The sequence below is a fragment of the Pollicipes pollicipes genome, unplaced genomic scaffold (assembly GCF_011947565.3).
Source record: "Pollicipes pollicipes isolate AB1234 unplaced genomic scaffold, Ppol_2.1 Scaffold_7262;HRSCAF=8765_pilon_pilon_pilon, whole genome shotgun sequence".
In the NCBI taxonomy this organism is placed as follows: Eukaryota; Metazoa; Arthropoda; class Thecostraca; order Pollicipedomorpha; family Pollicipedidae; genus Pollicipes; species Pollicipes pollicipes.
The window spans coordinates 23076233-23095646 of record NW_023597055.1 but is presented as its reverse complement, the minus strand read 5'-3'; the positions used below and the strand labels follow the sequence as shown (position 1 = coordinate 23095646).

Genomic DNA, 19414 nt, shown 5'->3' with positions numbered 1-19414 from the left:
GCCTCCCCGGCAGACGGCACGACTCCCACAGCAGACGGCACGGCTTCCACGGCAGACGGCACGACTCCCGCAGCAGACGGCACGGCTTCCACGGCAGACGGCACGGCTCCCGCAGCAGACGGCACGGCTTCCCCGGCAGACGGCACGGCTTCCGCAGCAGACGGCACGGCTCCCGCAGCACACGGCACGGCTTCCACGGCAAACGGCACGGCTCCCGCAGCAGACGGCACGGCTTCCGCAGCAGACGGCACGGCTTCCAGGGCAGACGGCACGGCTCCCGCAGCAGACGGCACGGCTTCCACGGCAAACGGCACGGCTCCCGCAGCAGACGGCACGGCTTCCACGGCAGACGGCACGGCTCCCTCGCCGAGCCTTGCGGGATGGGCGCTGCGCTGCGCTGTGCCGTGCCGTGCCGTGCCGTGCCGTGCCGTGCCGTACTGTAATGTGCTGTGTCGCGCTGTGCTGTGCTCAGCCAGCCTAATGACAAGGAGTACTGCTACCAAGAGCAAAGTCCAGACAACAGGACGGGACAAGTCTAGTGACCGAGATGAGCAGCCCGCACCGCTGCAGCAGCCGGCTACGACCTGCAGACACCGAGGCCGGCCGCCTGCAGTCGGGGCGTCACGTGGCTGACCTCTCCCACCACAAAGGTCGTCTCCTACTGACTACTTTTCGCTGCGCAGCGTTTCGATACGATGCGAGGCGGAACGGAACTCACCAGTAGCAAAACGTTAGAACCAATGAGATTCCCCAACGCGGCGGGCTGCACCCTGCGCACGAGATGGCAGGATGCGCTGCCTCTTGGCAGATAAAAACTTGAATTTCAGACAACTGCTTCCGCTCCTCACGGGGAATTACTGTGAGACGCATTCCTGTCTGCGACCGCAAAATGACCATAGAAGTCGGCGCGTCTTAAAACCCCAGTCTTGAACGCCGCACCATTGTCTGCTATCTCGACTAGATAACGTTTGTTGCCGGTGATTTATTGTTTAAGGTGCACGTGATGTCGGTTGCTCTTTCACCTTCCGGTTCCGTTTCGTTTCACATGAAACGCAACGCACGAAAAACAGGCGAGCGTACGGCGGGCTTAAGACTCACGCCGCTCCTCCCAACACACTGAGCCATTCCCACCTACGCGCCAGGCTACGGTCGATCCGTCACAGAGCAGACCCATTCACCACAACAACACCAGATCACAGTCAATACGCCACAGAACACTCACCCACAACGACACCAGATCACAGTCAATACGTCACGGAACAGACCCATTCACCATTACGACACCAGGTCATAGTCGATACGTCACACCAGATCGCAATCGATACGTCACAGAACAGACCAATACACCATAAGGGCGCCAGATCAGAGCCAGTACGTCACAGCAAAGACCCATCCACCATAACGACACCAGATCACAGTTGATACGTAAGAGGGCAGGCCCATCCACCATAACGACACCAGATCACAGTTGATACGTAAGAGGGCAGACCCATCCACCATAACGACACCAGGTCACAGTTGATACGTCACAGAGCAGGCCCATCCACCATAACGACACCAGGTCACAGTTGATACGTAAGAGGGCAGACCCATCCACCATAACGACACCAGGTCACAGTTGATACGTCACAGAGCAGGCCCATCCACCATAACGACACCAGGTCACAGTTGATACGTAAGAGGGCAGACCCATCCACCATAACGACACCAGATCACAGTTGATACGTAAGAGGGCAGACCCATCCACCATAACGACACCAGATCACAGTTGATACGTAAGAGGGCAGACCCATCCACCATAACGACACCAGGTCACAGTTGATACGTCACAGAGCAGGCCCATCCACCATAACGACACCAGGTCACAGTTGATACGTAAGAGGGCAGACCCATCCACCATAACGACACCAGGTCACAGTTGATACGTCACAGAGCAGGCCCATCCACCATAACGACACCAGGTCACAGTTGATACGTAAGAGGGCAGACCCATCCACCATAACGACACCAGATCACAGTTGATACGTAAGAGGGCAGACCCATCCACCATAACGACACCAGATCACAGTTGATACGTAAGAGGGCAGACCCATCCACCATAACGACACCAGGTCACAGTTGATACGTCACAGAGCAGACCCATCCACCATAACGACACCAGATCACAGTTCGTGCGTCACAGAGTAGACCTATCCACCATAACGACACCAGATCACAGTTAGCGCGTCACAGAGCAGACCCATCCGCCATAACGACACCAGATCACATCTGATACGTCACAGAGCAGACCCATCCGCCATAACGACACCAGATCACAGTTGATACGTCCCAGAGTAGACCCATCCGCCATAACGACACCAGATCACAGTTGATACGTCACAGAGTAGACCCATCCGCCATAACGACACCAGATCACAGTTAGTGCGTCACAGAGTAGACCTATCCACCATAACGACACCAGATCACAGTTAGTGCGTCACAGAGTAGACCTTCCACCATAACGACACCAGATCACAGTTAGTGCGTCACAGAGCAGACCTATCCACCATAACGACACCAGATCACAGTTAGTGCGTCACAGAGTAGACCTATCCGCCATAACGACACCAGATCACAGTTAGTGCGTCACAGAGCAGACCTATCCACCATAACGACACCAGATCACAGTTAGTGCGTCACAGAGCAGACCCATCCGCCATAACGACACCAGATCACAGTTAGTGCGTCACAGAGCAGACCCATCCACCATAACGACACCAGATCACAGTTGATACGTCCCAGAGTAGACCCATCCGCCATAACGACACCAGATCACAGTTGATACGTCACAGAGTAGACCCATCCGCCATAACGACACCAGATCACAGTTAGTGCGTCACAGAGTAGACCTATCCACCATAACGACACCAGATCACAGTTAGTGCGTCACAGAGCAGACCCATCCGCCATAACGACACCAGATCACAGTTAGTGCGTCACAGAGTAGACCTATCCACCATAACGACACCAGATCACAGTTAGTGCGTCACAGAGCAGACCCATCCACCATAACGACACCAGATCACAGTTAGTGCGTCACAGAGTAGACCTGTCCACCATAACGACACCAGATCACAGTTAGTGCGTCACAGAGTAGACCTATCCACCATAACGACACCAGATCACAGTTAGTGCGTCACAGAGCAGACCCATCCACCATAACGACACCAGATCACAGTTAGTGCGTCACAGAGCAGACCCATCCGCCATAACGACACCAGATCACAGTTAGTGCGTCACAGAGTAGACCTGTCCACCATAACGACACCAGATCACAGTTAGAGCGTCACAGAGCAGATCCATCCGCCAAAACGAGGCCCTGACCATCCCCAATAGCACCACATCACGGTGGCAGCGGTGGACGAGCCGCACCCCTGCGGCGGCGCGCTGGCGGCCGCGCCGTCGCAAGGGTGCGGGCGCTAGGCCGTCGCAGGGGTGCGGGCGCTAGGCCGCCGCAGGGGTGCGGGCGCCTCACCCCCCCCCCCCCCCTTCCAGCCCTTGTGCCGCTCTCACCTGACAACGATCGGCTTCCGGCGGGCCAGCGAGGACGAGTCCACGTCACGGTGCTGCACGGCCACCGGGGGAGGCAGAATCAGCGGGAACGTCTTCCAGTGGTATAGCGCCTCCTCCGCCACCTGCGTGCGGCGGCACACGCGCGGGGTCACGGGAATGGCGTGGTCTGGCAGTACAATGCCTCCTCTGGCGTCTGGGCGGATGTATTTAGCAGGACAAAAAAACAAACAAAGACGGTGTGCACAGGCACACGGACATTTAGAAATTAATCGTAGTGGTACAGAAACTCTCCCACAATTCGGGCATAGCCGCACGCACATTGGATCATGGGTGTCTCTTTCAGAGGCACAAAGCCTCCTCTTGCCATCTGGCTACATAACCCAGCTACAGGAAACGAAGGCCACTGAAACACATTCACCACAACCGACCATTGCACATCAAGGCCAACGAACCGTTCCACAATCCCCTCAGCCCCGTACCTCAGGACATTCAACATTCCTCTCAGCGTGGCCGAGCCATATTCTTCGCCTGAGCACAGCTCCCAATTATCATCCCCCTTCACCCCTCAGAACAAGCGGCCGACACACATCGCCCTCTTCTCAGCTCCATGCGCTCCTGTACAGGCTAGGCGTCCCTGTACAGGCCCCTCCCCCCCCCCCCTAAGCAAGCCCGGCACCCCTGTACCGGCACGACCCCCCTAAACAAGCCTGGCATCCCTGTACAGGCCCGGTGCTCCTGTACAAGCCCGGCGCTGTAGCACGGGTCCGGCGTCGACCGCTTCCGGAGGTCGACAGAGGTCGAACAGCCCCAGCGCCCAACATCCATCCTGATTCGAAACACATCAGCCAGAAGCCGCGCAAAAGGATAGCAATCTGGCATTGAGGCCGGCGAGCCGCCAGCAGGGGGGGGGGGAGGGGGGGAGGCTGCTGCCGGACTGGGTCGGCAGAGGCAGCAGCGGCGGCAGCGGCGGCAGTGATCCGACTGACGCGAAGGAAGAACCGGCTCCCGCCAATGATAACCGATCTAACGGATCCCAGACTATGACAACCGACCTAGCGGATCCCGGACCATGACAACCGATCTAACGGATCCCAGACAAAGACAACCGATCTGACGGATCCCAGACCATGACAACCGATCTAATGGATTCCAGACCACGACAACTGATCTAACGGATCCCAGATCATGGCAACCGATCTAACGGATCCCAGACCATGACAACACATCTAACGGATCCCAGATCATGGCAACCGATCTAACGGATCCCAGACCATGACAACACATCTAACGGATCCCAAACCATGACAACCAATCTAACGGATCCCAGACCACGACAACCGATCTAATGGATCACAGACCATGACAACCGATCTAACGGATCCCAAACCATGACAATACATCTTACGAATCCCAAACCATGACAACTGATCTAACAGATCCCAGACCACGGTCACGAAACTCGCGATAGCACCGGAAAACAAATGAAACAGCATACCCGCTGCCAATCAAAACAACCAGGCTGAAGCACACGGCGCCGAAACAATGCCCGCGCGGTTGAGCTGACGGACGTGTACAGACGTGAGACTACCACTGAGGTGGTAGGTGGCTGGTTAAGCAATATACATTTCACTTTGTCTCAGTGAATGATTCAGACCAGGCCTCAGTATCACGTCATATCATATCAGAGAGGATAACTCTCCAAAGAATCGTCCTCACCTGGTGTTGGTATTTACACGACAAATGTGTATAGGCTGTCATTTACACTACATTGTAGCAATGTTCATACACAACATAGATGATGGCCATTGTATGAAGGACGAGCTGACGCTGGGCTGTCACGGACCGGGTATGGCTGAAGACAATCAGCATGGTCCAACTCCAGGCAAACCCGGCGACTCAGTCTGACGACATGAATTAGTTTTTACGCTGTCACATCAGCACAGTCCCATTTTCCAGGGCACGGAACGATTCTAACCCAGACCCTTCCCGTGAAACACAGTGGCCAGATTCAGTGCTAGCGTTACATCGGTTTGACGGCTCGGGAGCAGACCCTGAGCATCGCTAGTGCTCTCCCTGCCCTCCTCCGCTGGACACAGCTGGGGAGCAGACCCTGAGCATCGCTGGTGCTCTCCCTGCCCTCCTCCGCTGGACGCAGCTGGGGAGCAGACCCTGAGCATCGCTGGTGCTCTCCCTGCCCTCCTCCGCTGGACACAGCTGGGGAGCAGACCCTGAGCATCGCTGGTGCTCTCCCTGCCCTCCTCCGCTGGACACAGCTGGGGAGTAGACCCTGAGCATCGCTAGTGCTCTCCCTGCCCTCCTCCGCTGGACACAGCTGGGGAGCAGACCCTGAGCATCGCTGGTGCTCTCCCTGCCCTCCTCCGCTGGACGCAGCTGGGGAGCAGACCCTGAGCATCGCTGGTGCTCTCCCTGCCCTCCTCCGCTGGACACAGCTGGGGAGCAGACCCTGAGCATCGCTGGTGCTCTCCCTGCCCTCCTCCGCTGGACACAGCTGGGGAGTAGACCCTGAGCATCGCTGGTGCTCTCCCTGCCCTCTTCCGCTGGACACAGCTGGGGAGCAGACCCTGAGCATCGCTGGCGCTCTCCCTGCCCTCTTCCGCTGGACACAGCTGGAGAGCAGACCCTGAGCATGGCCGGTGATCTCCCTGCCCCCCTCCGCTGGGCACAGCTGGAGAGCAGACCCTGAGCATGGCCGGTGCTCTCCCTGCCCCCCTCCGCTGGACACAGCTGGAGAGCAGACCCTGAGCATCGCTGGTGCTCTCCCTGCCCCCCTCCGCTGGACACAGCTGGGGAGCAGACCCTGAGCACCGCTGGTGCTCTCCCTGCCCTCTTCCGCTGGACACAGCTGGAGAGCAGACCCTGAGCATGGCCGGTGGTCCCCCTGCCCTCCTCCGCTGGACACAGCTGGAGATCGGACCCTGACCCTGACCAGTGCTCTCGCCGCCTCCCCCCTCTGGACTCACCTGCTGGATCTGCTTGACGAGGCGCAGCTCGGCAGCGTCCAGGCCTTCCGTGGCCACTTCGAACCGCACCGGCTCGCGCTGAAACACATCCGGCGATTGCGTCAGTCACCACGGCTGGGCCGGTGGGCGCGTGCGTCAGTCACCACGGCTGGGCCGGTGGGCGCGTGCGTCAGTCACTGCGGCTGGGCCGGTGGGCGCGTGCGTCAGTCACCACGGCTGGGCCGGTGGGCGCGTGCGTCAGTCACTACGGCTGGGCCGGTGGGCACGTGCGTCAGTCACCACGGCTGGGCCGGTGGGCGCGTGCGTCAGTCACTACGGCTGGGCCGGTGGGCGCGTGCGTCAGTCACCACGGCTGGGCCGGTGGGCGCGTGCGTCAGTCACTACGGCTGGGCCGGTGGGCGCGTGCGTCAGTCACCACGGCTGGGCCTGTGGGTTCGTGCGTCAGTCACCACGGCTGGGCCAGTCGGCCGCCCGGCGCCGCCCTGTCCGGAGCACAACTCGACCTCGCATGCGCCAAGCCCCGACGCAGGGTCGCTACTGACCGGCAGTCGGCGGCAGGCGCGGCCGAGCCGGGCAGTGCGTGGGACGTGCGCGTGCCGGCGACCATATCCCAGCCCCCGTCACGAGTTGTCAGCGCGCTGGCCCGATTAGCCGGCACTGTGGCAGCGCGTTTTGATGTCCGACAGACGCATCCAAGAGACAGCGGCCGTGTCCGGACTTCAGTTTGTGCGGGAGGTCTGGCGTGAGCAGGTCTGTTGCATGGGAGCAGTGCGCCGTCCCCAGACGACTGACAGACCTAATTCCCGCGGCCTGTGTTCGCCTCCCTCGTGACAAAGTTCTCTCACACGATCCATCATCCGGACATGAGAGACGGCCCGCGCGCCGAGCCTCACCCGGAAGATCTGGTAAAGGCCTGAACTGCGAGCCGACTTGTTATCACCCCACCAGTCATCCCGACGACACATTACCAGACAGTTCACCCAGATGGTGTCAGATACACTGGCCCTGGCAGGGGCGGCCGAGCGTGGATACGACGCGGTCCAGCCCGGCAGCCGGCCGTCGTCTGACCGTCTCCGCTCCAGTCCCCGAGAACAGGGCGCGGCCCAGCCCAGCAGCCGGCCGTCGTCTGACCGTCCCCGCTCCAGTCCCCGTGACCAGGACGCGGTCCAGCCCAGCAGCCGGCCGTCGTCTGGCCGTCCCCGCTCCAGTCCCCGAGAACAGGGAGCGGTCCAGCCCAGCAGCCGGCCGCCGTCTGGCCGTCCCTGCTCCGTCCCCGTGACCAGGACGCGGTCCAGCCCAGCAGCCGGCCGCCGTCTGGCCGTCCCTGCTCCGTCCCCGTGACCAGGACGCGGTCCAGCCCAGCAGCCGGCCGTCGTCTGGCCGTCCCCGCTCCAGTCCCCGAGAACAGGGAGCGGTCCAGCCCAGCAGCCGGCCGCCGTCTGACCGTCCCCGCTCCAGTCCCCGTGACCAGGACGCGGTCCAGCCCAGCAGCCGGCCGCCGTCTGGCCGTCCCTGCTCCGTCCCCGTGACCAGGACGCGGTCCAGCCCAGCAGCCGGCCGCCGTCTGGCCGTCCCCGCTCCAGTCCCCGTGACCAGGACGCGGTCCAGCCCAGCAGCCGGCCGCCGTCTGGCCGTCCCCGCTCCAGTCCCCGTGACCAGGACGCGGTCCAGCCCAGCAGCCGGCCGCCGTCTGGCCGTCCCCGCTCCAGTCCCCGTGACCAGGACGCGGTCCAGCCCAGCAGCCGGCCGCCGTCTGGCCGTCCCCGCTCCAGTCCCCGTGACCAGGACGCGGTCCAGCCCAGCAGCCGGCCGCCGTCTGGCCGTCCCCGCTCCAGTCCCCGTGACCAGGACGCGGTCCAGCCCAGCAGCCGGCCGCCGTCTGGCCGTCCCCGCTCCAGTCCCCGTGACCAGGGCGCGACCCAGCTCAGTGACCCAGGGCGCGGCTCAGTGCCGTGTCACGCCGGGCCCAGCGCGTCAACACGCGCATCAGCCCGGGTGCCCGTGCCAGCGTGCGTCAGCCGCGCGACCAGCGGGACGAAGGGAGACAAGGGGAGAGAGGGGAGGGACAGGGAGAGGGAGAGAGAGAGAGGGGAGGGAGAGAGGGGTGGACAGAGATAATCGAGTACTTCTATAATAATCGTATGATTATTTATCGACGCACGTGGCTGTGATGATCATTAGTGTTGCCACACCGGTGAAGCTGCCGCCAGAAAAAATACTGCCGGTTGCACGCAGGGCCACTAAAAATATCACGAGGCGGGAACGAGAACCCAGACCGCCCATGACGTCGCTGCCCTGGGCCTGCATGAGATTAGCGCCGAGTCTCTCGTGGTAACCATCCGACAGTTCAGGCCGAGTGTTCAACGGAGGTCGTCAGGTCCACTTTCCGGAGCCACTACCCACGGCAAGTCCTCGGTTTTATTACCCTGGCGCCCGGGAGCGGTCGCGCTGGAGATCAACACAAGCACAAGCGTGAGACGGGGCTTGTGAAGCGACTCTGAAGGCTTGGGTCCAGCAACGCCGGTTAAATGTCCGCAGAGGCAAGCATGGGTGGGAGAAATATGTCTAAAGTGCGCTGAAAACGCAAATTGCGTACGGACGACAGCAATTCAGGTGGCCTGAGGGACAATGCGACCCTTCCTTTGAATGTCCGTCTCTGACGCACGTTGACGTGCAGGCCTAATGCGCCTGGGGCGCCTGAGCCGGCCGAGGCGGGAGGCTGGATCAGCACCCGATGACGGCAGCGGCGAGCACCGCACAAGCGCGCCGGCGGCACGCATCTCCGACGGCCACGGATGCCACGGATGCCGGCGGGCCGGCGGCCACGGGCTGATTTTCAGCAGCACGCTGGAGCTGCCAGCAGGCTTCAGACGAGATAGGCCGGACGGAGGCCGGTAACGTAGGACGGAAAGGAAGATCCGGCTCCGGACGTCGTCTGACATCGCGAATGCTTAATGGGAATTACGAGATGATTGCACTGGTAACGCGGGTTCGGTGATGCAGCTTGAGGCGCATGCGCTCAATAAGCGTCCGAGAAAGGAAGCTAATTGTCACTGCCCTATCCGCAACGTGTGGTCACCCCCGGAAACTAAGTTTGCGAAACTGCCCCCGACCACTGAAACAGAGCAATAAAATGCACTTTACAACAAGGCGTTAACGTGTCGCGTTCTAGCCTAAGGCATACTAGCATCCCCAAAATGGGACAGTCTCGTTCTGAAAGAAATTGTTTAGCTTTCACGAGATGTGCAATTTGCGACGCTCCCCGGTCCCTTTCCTCAACAGTTTCAGTGCAAGTTCCAAGTTGTCCAATGTCCAAGTTCGACGCCAGACACATTGTCAAGGAACAATCCTTCAGCGCCATTTCTTAATACAAAAAAAACAGCATAAAAATTCGACAACGGATGGTAGCGACCTGAGACATGTATCAAAAACACATATATCAAAAGAATGCTCTGGTGAACACTCACGGCTTGTCATCCGTATCGATAATAGCGTGACGCGCATCTCTATTACGAACAAGGTATCATAAGCAAATTAATTTGATCTATTTTAAATTCAAAATTATACAGTTCACATTTCACGCCTGTAGCACAACACCCACGTCAGACCGGATGATACTATAGCACGTGTACACGCTCCTCTGTTTAAAATACATATTGAAGCACCATGGGTAAAATTCTCACCAGTCCTCCCGCGAGTATTCGTAATGCCACGCCACAATGCCGTGTGATGTGCATTAAAGCCGCCTGGATGCAGGGGTAATGGATAGAGATCTCAGATGGCAAGCGTCTCGTGTGTGCCGATGGAAAGGCGATGCCTGGTGGAACGTACGCCGAACAAACAGTGATGTGTCGGTGATCAGGATAAGTCGCGCGGCCGCAGCTCGAAGCGTGAAGCGCAAGTCTGACCCGGCTGGCACGCTGTGGTGAACTGCAAGCGCACGCCGGTGACAAGCGCTCTGTGTCAACGCGTCGTTGCGGAACATCATCAACCCCTCCGACGAGCAGCAATCTTCAGACGCTAGCATCGTCTTTTGCAGCGCTGCAGCTTCAGGAATGAGCTTGCTGACGACTGCCTGAAGAGCGAGGGTATTCGCCTTCATTCCTCTACAATTCCAATGTAAAAACGCCAGAAAAAGGGTGCAATGAAAAGGCGGTGAGGAATGTCAAGACAAAACCAGACACGGGTCACACGAATTGGGCTGTGCCAGTTGCAGGGCCAGACGCCTCAGGTCAAGAGCTACGACCAACTCTATAGCACCGTGCCCCACCCTGGGACGAGTCCTGTGACTCCCTCTGTCAGCTGGAAACGGGGTCCGGCTGGGGCACGCTTCACGTAAGCGTACCCGGTCCCGGACGGCGGAGGGTAAGGGCCCATCGGTGGGCCTCTACCGGACGTATGGAGACCAGCGGGGCCCCCATCGGCCTCCTGGGCGCTGGAGTGTATCTTTGAGGGACGAGCTCTTTGTTTGCGCCGGACAGACGTTTTGTCGCCTTAGCACGCCCGAGCTCGGCCAAGCGCGCCGCTCGGCATCCCCTCGTGCCGCTTCACCGTCTCTACCGCTCGTCCACTCACTTGCCAGGGGCGTCGAAGGCGACGAAGACAGCGGCGTGTCCGAAACGGAGGGGGACGAGGGCAGCGGAGCGTCGGACACGGTGCCGGTGGAGACCGCGGACCACGCGGGTGCCGGTGGAGACCGCGCACCACGCGGGTACCGGTGGGGACCGCGCACCACGCGGGTACCGGTGGAGACCGCGCACCACGCGGGTGCCTGTGGAGACCGTGGACAACGCGGGTGCCGGTGGAGACCACGGACCGCGCGGGTGCCAGTGGAGACTACGGACCACGCGGGTGCCGGTGGAGACCGCGGACCGCCGTTCCATTCTCCACCCCAGAAGGCGACAGCGACACAGCGCAAGTGAGCAGCGTAGCGGCTGCCGAACAGGCTGGCGTCGAGGACAGAGCCCAGGGCGCCAGCCGCCTGTCCCACCAGCCCTACTGAGAGCCCATAAGACTTAAGGGGACAGGCTGGCGTCGGGGAGAGAGCCAAGGGCGCCAGCCGCTTGCCCGGCCGGCACCGCAGAGTCTATAGGAACTCCGGGAACAGGCTGGCGTCGGGAGAGAGCCAAGGACGTTTGGGGGCCAGGCCTTAGCCGAACCACTTACACTTATAGACCTAGCCGTTTAGACCTGGCCGTTATAGACTAAGCCGTTTTCTATGTGGTGGACCACTCTACCCTTCTCACGAAAATCCAATTGCTCCAAATTTCCACCGGATGGTTCGAGAACTATCTGGAGGGTCGCACACAGCGAATAAGAGTGGGAAAAACGCTTTCCAGCCCATTTAACATCACTATCGGCACTTTTCAGGGCTCGTGCCTCGACCCTTTGTTACATAATATAACCAGCAATGACCTCACTTGCCATATACCACTTCAAATCAAGAGCTTCCGTGCAACAGTGGCCCACTATGGTGACAACACACAGGTCGCCGCCACTAGACCACGTAGCAGGCTGTCAGATCTCCGGAAATCCTTGGAGACGGTCCTGGACACCACGTGCTCCTGGTTTCCCCAACATGGCATGATGGCGCTGGTGAGACGTAGCTTTCACTCCATGAAGGCAGGCGCTAACTGAGCCAGGTGCGTGAGTCACCCACCGTCATGTTTATGGATAAGCCTCTCTGACGCTGAGATAGTGTAAAAATTTAGGCGTGATCATGGATCCTGCACTGTTCTGGGAACTGCGCGTGAGCCATGTCGATAGGCGTTGTGTTGGCATTCTTGTCGCTCTCTTAAATGCAAAGCACGTTCTACTTGCCAACCTTCTGCCACGCATAATTGACGCACTTGTGTTCTACCATGTTCGTTACTGCGCTCAAGTTTAAGGGGGCGCGAACAGCACGGCTGTTGTGAACTTGCAAAGTGTTTAACCTCGCAGTTAGGGTGATCTCCGGACGATATAACTTTGACCGTGTGCCGAATGTCCTACGACGGTTTGGCTGGCTTAGCGCCCAAAAGTTTATTGACTTCTTCGATACATGCCTTTTACACAGGCTATTGATAGACAGGGGAAACAAGACACTCTAGGTTCTCGGTTCTACTACAACCACAAATCACCGAGCGCATAATGCATCAATCTAGTCATTTATCCCTTTTTCGCATACGAACCATGGAAAGCGAGCATACGCCTACCGGGCTGGGTGTATCTGCAACGAGAGTGTCATCAGCACCGACATTGCGGGCTTATATTTTTTCTACTTTTAAGACCCGTGTCCTTGATATTATTCAAAGTACCTACCTGCCATTCTCAACCTCCTGCATATGTATTTTCGTGTTGCGTTATACTTGTCATGTGACTGTCGATGAACCTGTTGATGAAGGTCTAAAAATAGCCTAATCAAAATAATAGATATAAAAACAAAATATATAATAAATAATGTGTAAAACCAGCATAAATAAATTAAAAAATAGAAGAAGAAATACTGCGGAATGACCTGATAACGTGTAATGCAATGCAATAAAAGGGCTCAGGCCAGCCGCCAGTCGACTGCCCTGCCGGCACCACTGAGAGTCCGTAAGACTTCAGGAGCAGAATGAGCCGAAGAGCTGACATCTGGTCGGTGGTCGTATTCTGCGGCGCTGAACTTTTGACTTTCTCTGCGTAGGACGTCCTGGGATCACTTGTCTCACACAGCTGTCGTGCCTCGCGAGATTGGATGTTTTTGGCGGTTTTCAGGGAGCTGATTTCCTCCTCGTTCATGAATGTCCGACGACTTCCATCAAAGGTCGTGTGAGGTGCCTGACCAGCGCCACAGTTCACACACCAGGACTGCGCAGCGTCGCACTGGTTCCCTTCATGCTCACACTTGCCATAGTCTGTTCCGGCAGTGCCGTTTCGTGTGGCCGAAACGCTGACGCTGGGAGAAGCGCATAGGTTTGGGACCACGCACTCAATGACAACGGCGTAGCCAACATGAACGTCTGAGGGTGGATTAGTTAGGTTGAACGTGATAATTACGTTGTTCGTGGGCATCTAATTGCCTCCCCCCCCCCCCCCCTCATAAACCGTGATCCGGCTCGCTACGGTGGCTACATGTACTCTCAAGCCCGGGACCATCTCCTTCTCCCCGACATTCTGAAGATCAGAGCAGTTTGATGCCTGGAGAAAACTTCTCGGTTTGGTGTGCTGTGGTTGTCATTGGCACGCTCACGTCTCGCTTTCGACCCCCTGTCATCATGTCATACACAAACTCAGCGGCCGTCCCAGTCCGTGTCGCGTCGACACCGTTGGAGAATTCGACCTTTATCGCACCATCTCCCAGTCAACCACAGCGCGAAGCAAAGCATCCGTGGAGCAGGTGGACCTGATTCCGCCCTGCGCCCGGAACCGAGCGCGGTCCGTCTTCATTTCGGAGGGCCTCGGTTTTGGACGGTTTGAAAAAACCATACACAGAGTGGTTTCATTCAGTTTCGGTACCGAGGCTCTCCACCCACATCAGATCCCAAATGGGAGATGGCCACACACTCCCTCGGGAGGTGGTCCCCTCCAGAGCTACCCCGATACTGTACGGGGCGAACAACGCCTCCCAGGCGCCAGGCCGAGGAGACCCCTCCCGTCCTGGCCGTGCTTCAGCGCCGCCGCTACTCGACCGGACTGACCTGCCCTGGACCCCGGACAGCCCCAGCAGTGCCGTGTATTACTGTGTGCCACGTCGTGAGCATCGACTTCCTGGGACGTGCGGCAGGTTCGGACAGTGCTTGCTGATGATGGTGGTAAGTAACGCTTGAGCCTACTACTCGGCACGGGTCATCCTGCCAGGGGTCATCGTAATCTTCCGGCTTAGTCGCTTGCGTTTCGTGTAACTTCCAGTGCAGAGCCGCATGTCAGGTGTGAAGATATTTGAGCCTGAATGATTCCTTATTTTTTAGTTTTTTGTCACAGTGTCTACACAGATTTGGAGTATTTTTTAAACCACGCGTCTTGGTTGGTTAGTATTTTTCTTCTCAGCCTTGCTCAATGATTTTCACTCGTGATGTAAGTTAAGCTTGAAACGTCGAGTACTGTCAATATAACCAGTGTTTGTACTACGAAGTCGTTCAACTAGTATCTCCTGGTATATTGCAGACCGATCACCTAGCGTGAGATTCTAAACTCAAAACGCCGAAAAAAAACACGTGAAGGACATTCTTTGTTAATGAAAATGGTCAGAGCAGCCCTGACAAAAATAAACAATCAGCCCGAACCAGTGTGAAAGGGATCCAAAAAGAGGTTACCTGCAACACCGTTATAAGATTTCAACAAAACGATCTTTACACACACAAACTGCCCAGCGCTGAGCCAGACTGTGTATGCGAAAGCCCCGGCACAAAACACACACGTTACCACGTAAGTTGCCACGCCGCCGCACTTTCCCAAGAGTCCGGGGCTGACTTCCAGTCTAGACAAAAAACGGCGGCGGACAGGACAGCAGGCGACAGGGATCGACTAGGGCAATGGACGTCCACCGTCGTCATGTGGCGTCAGTGGGTCGGCAATGCTGCGTCGGCCGACCGTTAATTCCATAGGGCAATGGACGTCCACCGTCATCATGTGGCGTCAGTGAGTCGACAATGCTGCGTCGGCCGACCAGTCAATTATGCAGTCCAAGTTATAACTCCCAAACGAACAGAAGCATCGCTATTGCATGCACACCTTTGCTACGTCGCAACATTTCCTCACTAGTGCTTGATTCTGTCAGGGAGGGGGGAGTGAGGAGGGGGAGTCGAAAAAGGTTTGGCTTTGCCTCATCTGCGAATAACGTTGCCGTAAAGCACGGAATCCTGCTGGAAGTGCAACACAGACAATATGTTTCAGAAGGTTTTGAGCGGCCTCAATCTAAAAAAGGATCAGAATTTTCGGCTTGTGCAGAACGGACACCAAAACACCCAAACAGCGAAATATGTGCGGCGCATACTGCACCTACCAGCGTAAAGTGCATTTAACAGAACGCGCTGGAACTAACGCCGTGTGGTGCATTATCAACACTGGCCAACGCCGTGTGATGCATTAGGACAATTTTGTGGCGACACATGGATATTTATGCTGCGGTCGATGCCAACCACCGACAGTGGCCAAACGGGGACACACAGTCACACGTTATCAGGTGGCAGGTGAAGACTTAATCGAAGGCTGGCGAGAAAATAGAAACAAGGTAGATGAAAGGAGAGATAGAGGAGACGGGGAGGGGGAGGGGGGGAGGGGGAGGGGGAGGGGGAGGGGGAGGGGGAGGGGGAGGGGGAGAGAGAGAGAGAGAGAGAGAGAGAGAGAGAGAGAGAGAGAGAGAGAGAGAGAGAGAGAGAGAGAGAGAGAGAGAGAAGAGAGAGAGAGAGAGAGAGAGAGAGAGAGAGAAGAGAGAGAGAGAGGAGAGAGAGAGAGAGAGAGAGAGAGAGAGAGAGGAGAGAGAGAGAGAAGAGAGAGGAGAGAGAGAGAGAGAGAGAGGAGAGATCGGGGATATATATATATATATATATATATATATATATGCATATATGCATATGTCTATTTATTTATTAATCATTTATTCTATTTTTCATTCGTTTGCGGCTTGTAGGGCGCGTCGACTGCCTTGATTAATCCCATCCGCTCAGTTCTGACGCTTAAGCGCGTCACCGACAAGTATCTCCGGTCGACACCATAAAACCTCACACAAAACCAGAAGCTACATTGTAGAGGCCCAGGTATCAAATTATTTTCCAATTTATGTCATCTTATGTGCCTGGGTCGCGTACATTCGAAACTTGGTGGATTTTATAGCTAATACAATGGGGGGAAACAGACACGGGTGAGTTCTTGCCATAAGCAGCGAGACAGTAGCGAACAAAACTCACTATTCCGACATCTCCACCGCACGCGTTCGACGGCCGGCGTGTCGCTGCATCGAGAGCACAGTGGTGAATCGTCGCCCGACAGATGATGAGATGAGCCTGGTACGCGTGGCCAGATGAAGCCGGGCGCAGTGCAGCCTCTTCGGCACGGAGTTTCTTGTGGCTAAATGTAAACTCGTCTACCGCCGGTGTTTCGTTTTAAACCTACAGGAGTTTCGCGGTCCACCTCCGCTGCTAAACGTCACCCGACGATCAATGATGGTTGGACGAATGGGCGAGCACGACACGGAGGGAGGAGAGAAGGGGAGGGAAGGGAGGGGGAAGGAGAGGAGTAGGAGGGAGGGGGTGGAGACAGGGAGGAGAGTGGGAGGGAGGTGGAGGCCTAGTAAGAGGGGTGAGGGGCAACCATGACTCACCTCGGTCAGCGTCTGGATGATCCCGCTCGACATGGCTGTCTCCTCTAGGCGCCCGGTGACGTCACAACACTGCGTCACTCAGGCCTCCCGGTGACGTCATCACATCACTGCACGGGTTGCCACGTGCCCGCGGAAAGCTCGTGGCTCAAGGCGTCAGCACGAGTCCGGGGCCGGCGTAGAGTCTTTCGGCGTTGGCGAAAACCCTCAGTGACGGCGTCGAGCCCGCCGCGGCAGGCCGGACGGCGCTTCACACGGTCCGCCTCCCTCACTCCGGCCGCAGCTCACACAAGGCGCGTAGTCTTCGAGTCTTCTCCGCCTACGGCCCGGCGCAGGTGCCACGGCCCGGAGAGCGCCGCCGGTGGCAGAGGTCAGTGCGGGCGCGTGCCGCACACGCCGCCTGCAGGCACAGCGCAAGGTCAAGTGGAGGCGCCTTGTGCAGTCACGATCGATGCCACCCTGATCGCCTTGAACACTGGCTCCGTGCCGGCGCCGGCACGGAATCGCATCAGAACACGACACGAATCACGGGCGGAGGGAGCGGGGCCCCATACAGCAAACGACACGAATCACGGGCGGAGGGAGCGGGCCCCGTGGGCACACGACGTGTTACCGGCGGAGGGAGCGGGGCCCAGTAGAGCAAATGGCACGGTTCACGGTCGGAGGGAGCGGGGCCCCGCATAGCAAACGACACGGTTCAGATGGAGGGAGTGGGGCCCGTGCGGCAGACGACACGGTTCACGGTCGGAGGGAGCGGGGCCTCGTACAGCAAATAACACGGTGCGCAGGTGGAGGAGCGGTCCCGTACAGAAACGACAAGGTTCACGGTCGGAGGGAGCGGGGCCTTGTACAGCAATGACACGGTGCGCAGGTGGAGGAGCGGGTCCCGTACAGAAAACGACAAGGTTCACGGTCGGAGGGAGCGGGGCCTCGTACAGCAAATAACACGGTGCGCAGGTGGAGGAGCGGGTCCCGTACAAAAACGACAAGGTTCACGGTCGGAGGGAGCGGGGCCTTGTACAGCAATGACACGGTGCGCAGGTGGAGGAGCGGGTCCCGTACAGAAACGACAAGGTTCACGGTCGGAGGGAGCGGGGCCTCGTACAGCAAATAACACGGTGCGCAGGTGGAGGAGCGGGTCCCGTACAGCAAACGACAAGGTTCACGGTCGGAGGGAGCGGGGCCTTGTACAGCAAATGACACGGTGCGCAGGTGGAGGAGCGGGTCCCGTACAGCAAACGACACGGTTCACGGGCGGAGGGAGCGGGACCTTGTACAGTCAACGACACGGTTCACGGGCGGGGGGAGCGGGTCCCGTACAGCTAACGCGTCCGCCAGCGCTGATCATGGCCGTACTGGGTGCAACGGTGAACGGCAATTCTAGATAGAAAGTAAATGCGTGTAAGTCTTTGTCCGCATAAATATTTATCTTGAGTGTGACGACGATTGGATCAGAAAAATCACGCGACGACTGGATGAGAATCAGCATACAGAAAGTTTGTTTCAGCCCTTCGGCACCGCGTGTGCAGTCGTGTGCCGCTCATTTGGCCTTTAAGGCGCACTCAGCGGCGCTGAGCTTCCCTCCGAATGACCTGGCGTGCACTTGTACAGGATTAAAACATATGGCAAAACGTGTACCAGCTCTCTGGGCAAAGCATCGAGACGATGGAAAAGACCAATCACGAAGCACAGACGGAGGTCCGTCACCCAGAGACAAATCCCAGAGCGCCACCCAGGGTCAATATCTCCCGGCAGCCAGCCTGGTGCAAAAGCAGGCAAAAGTGGTCTGAGGCAGTGCGCGCAGACAAATGACAGTCGGCAGGGGAATAAACCAGTGGTCAACCCCGGGCAGAGCCGTGGTGCTGTCTAACGACAGGCAAATGTGACTTGTTCTACAGCAGGCTGACTACTGCACGGGGCAGCGTCTTACATGCCGCACTGATATGAGAATACTTAAGGGTGGTTCTAATGTGCCTCAAATCCAGGTTCGCAATTTTTGGCGACGATTGGAGTAACGCTTCGGATGTTTTAGTATCTTGCACCTTGAAAAAGTCAATTAACAAATGTGTCTTCTGGGGCCAACAACCAAACCAAGGTTTGATAAATTAACGCAAGTGGTCTCGCGACCGGATCACGTAACTTGTTTAGCCTATAGGACACTGGCAATGCTCCTCTTGAGAATTAAGGAGCCAAGTTTAAGTTGCGTGTGCCACAGAAAATAATAACCTCAACTGGCTTTCATTTATAGTTCGGCACGCACCACAATTTTCCCCTTGGGGCGTACCGGTGGAGGGGTTAGCGCCATCGCTTTCCAAGTGGGGAGCCCGGGTTCGAACCCCAGCTGCGCCATGGCCCCTGAGCGCAAATGAGGCCTCCACCGTCGCCGACTCGGGAGCGGCACCAGCGCGGTTCCAAACCAACGGCCGCTCTCCGCGAGCATCCGCGTGTTCGCAACATAAAGTTGCTCAGGACATTTGCATTTGTAATGTTCCAATCTGCTGGCGAATGCTGGCATGAACCCACACTCTTATATTGATCAGGTCTGTTTTCCAGAGCAACTACCCGGCGTCAGAGGCTATAGCACCAGGAACAGGTCATGCAA

General features: G+C 57.6%; 1 protein-coding gene across 1 annotated transcript in view; it reads right to left on the bottom strand.

The window, feature by feature from the left end:
• LOC119113591 (uncharacterized) overlaps positions 1-16937 on the bottom strand; it is a 66275-nt gene extending 49338 nt beyond the window's left edge. Inside the window, exons 1-3 of the mRNA XM_037237882.1 lie at positions 16816-16937; positions 6534-6611; positions 3553-3674 (exon numbers count right to left, since the gene is read on the bottom strand). Of these exons, the coding sequence (XP_037093777.1) occupies positions 3553-3674; positions 6534-6611; positions 16816-16848 (233 nt within the window). The 5' untranslated portion in view covers positions 16849-16937. The remainder of the gene's footprint in view (positions 1-3552; positions 3675-6533; positions 6612-16815) is intronic.
• Positions 16938-19414: the final 2477 nt, after the last annotated feature.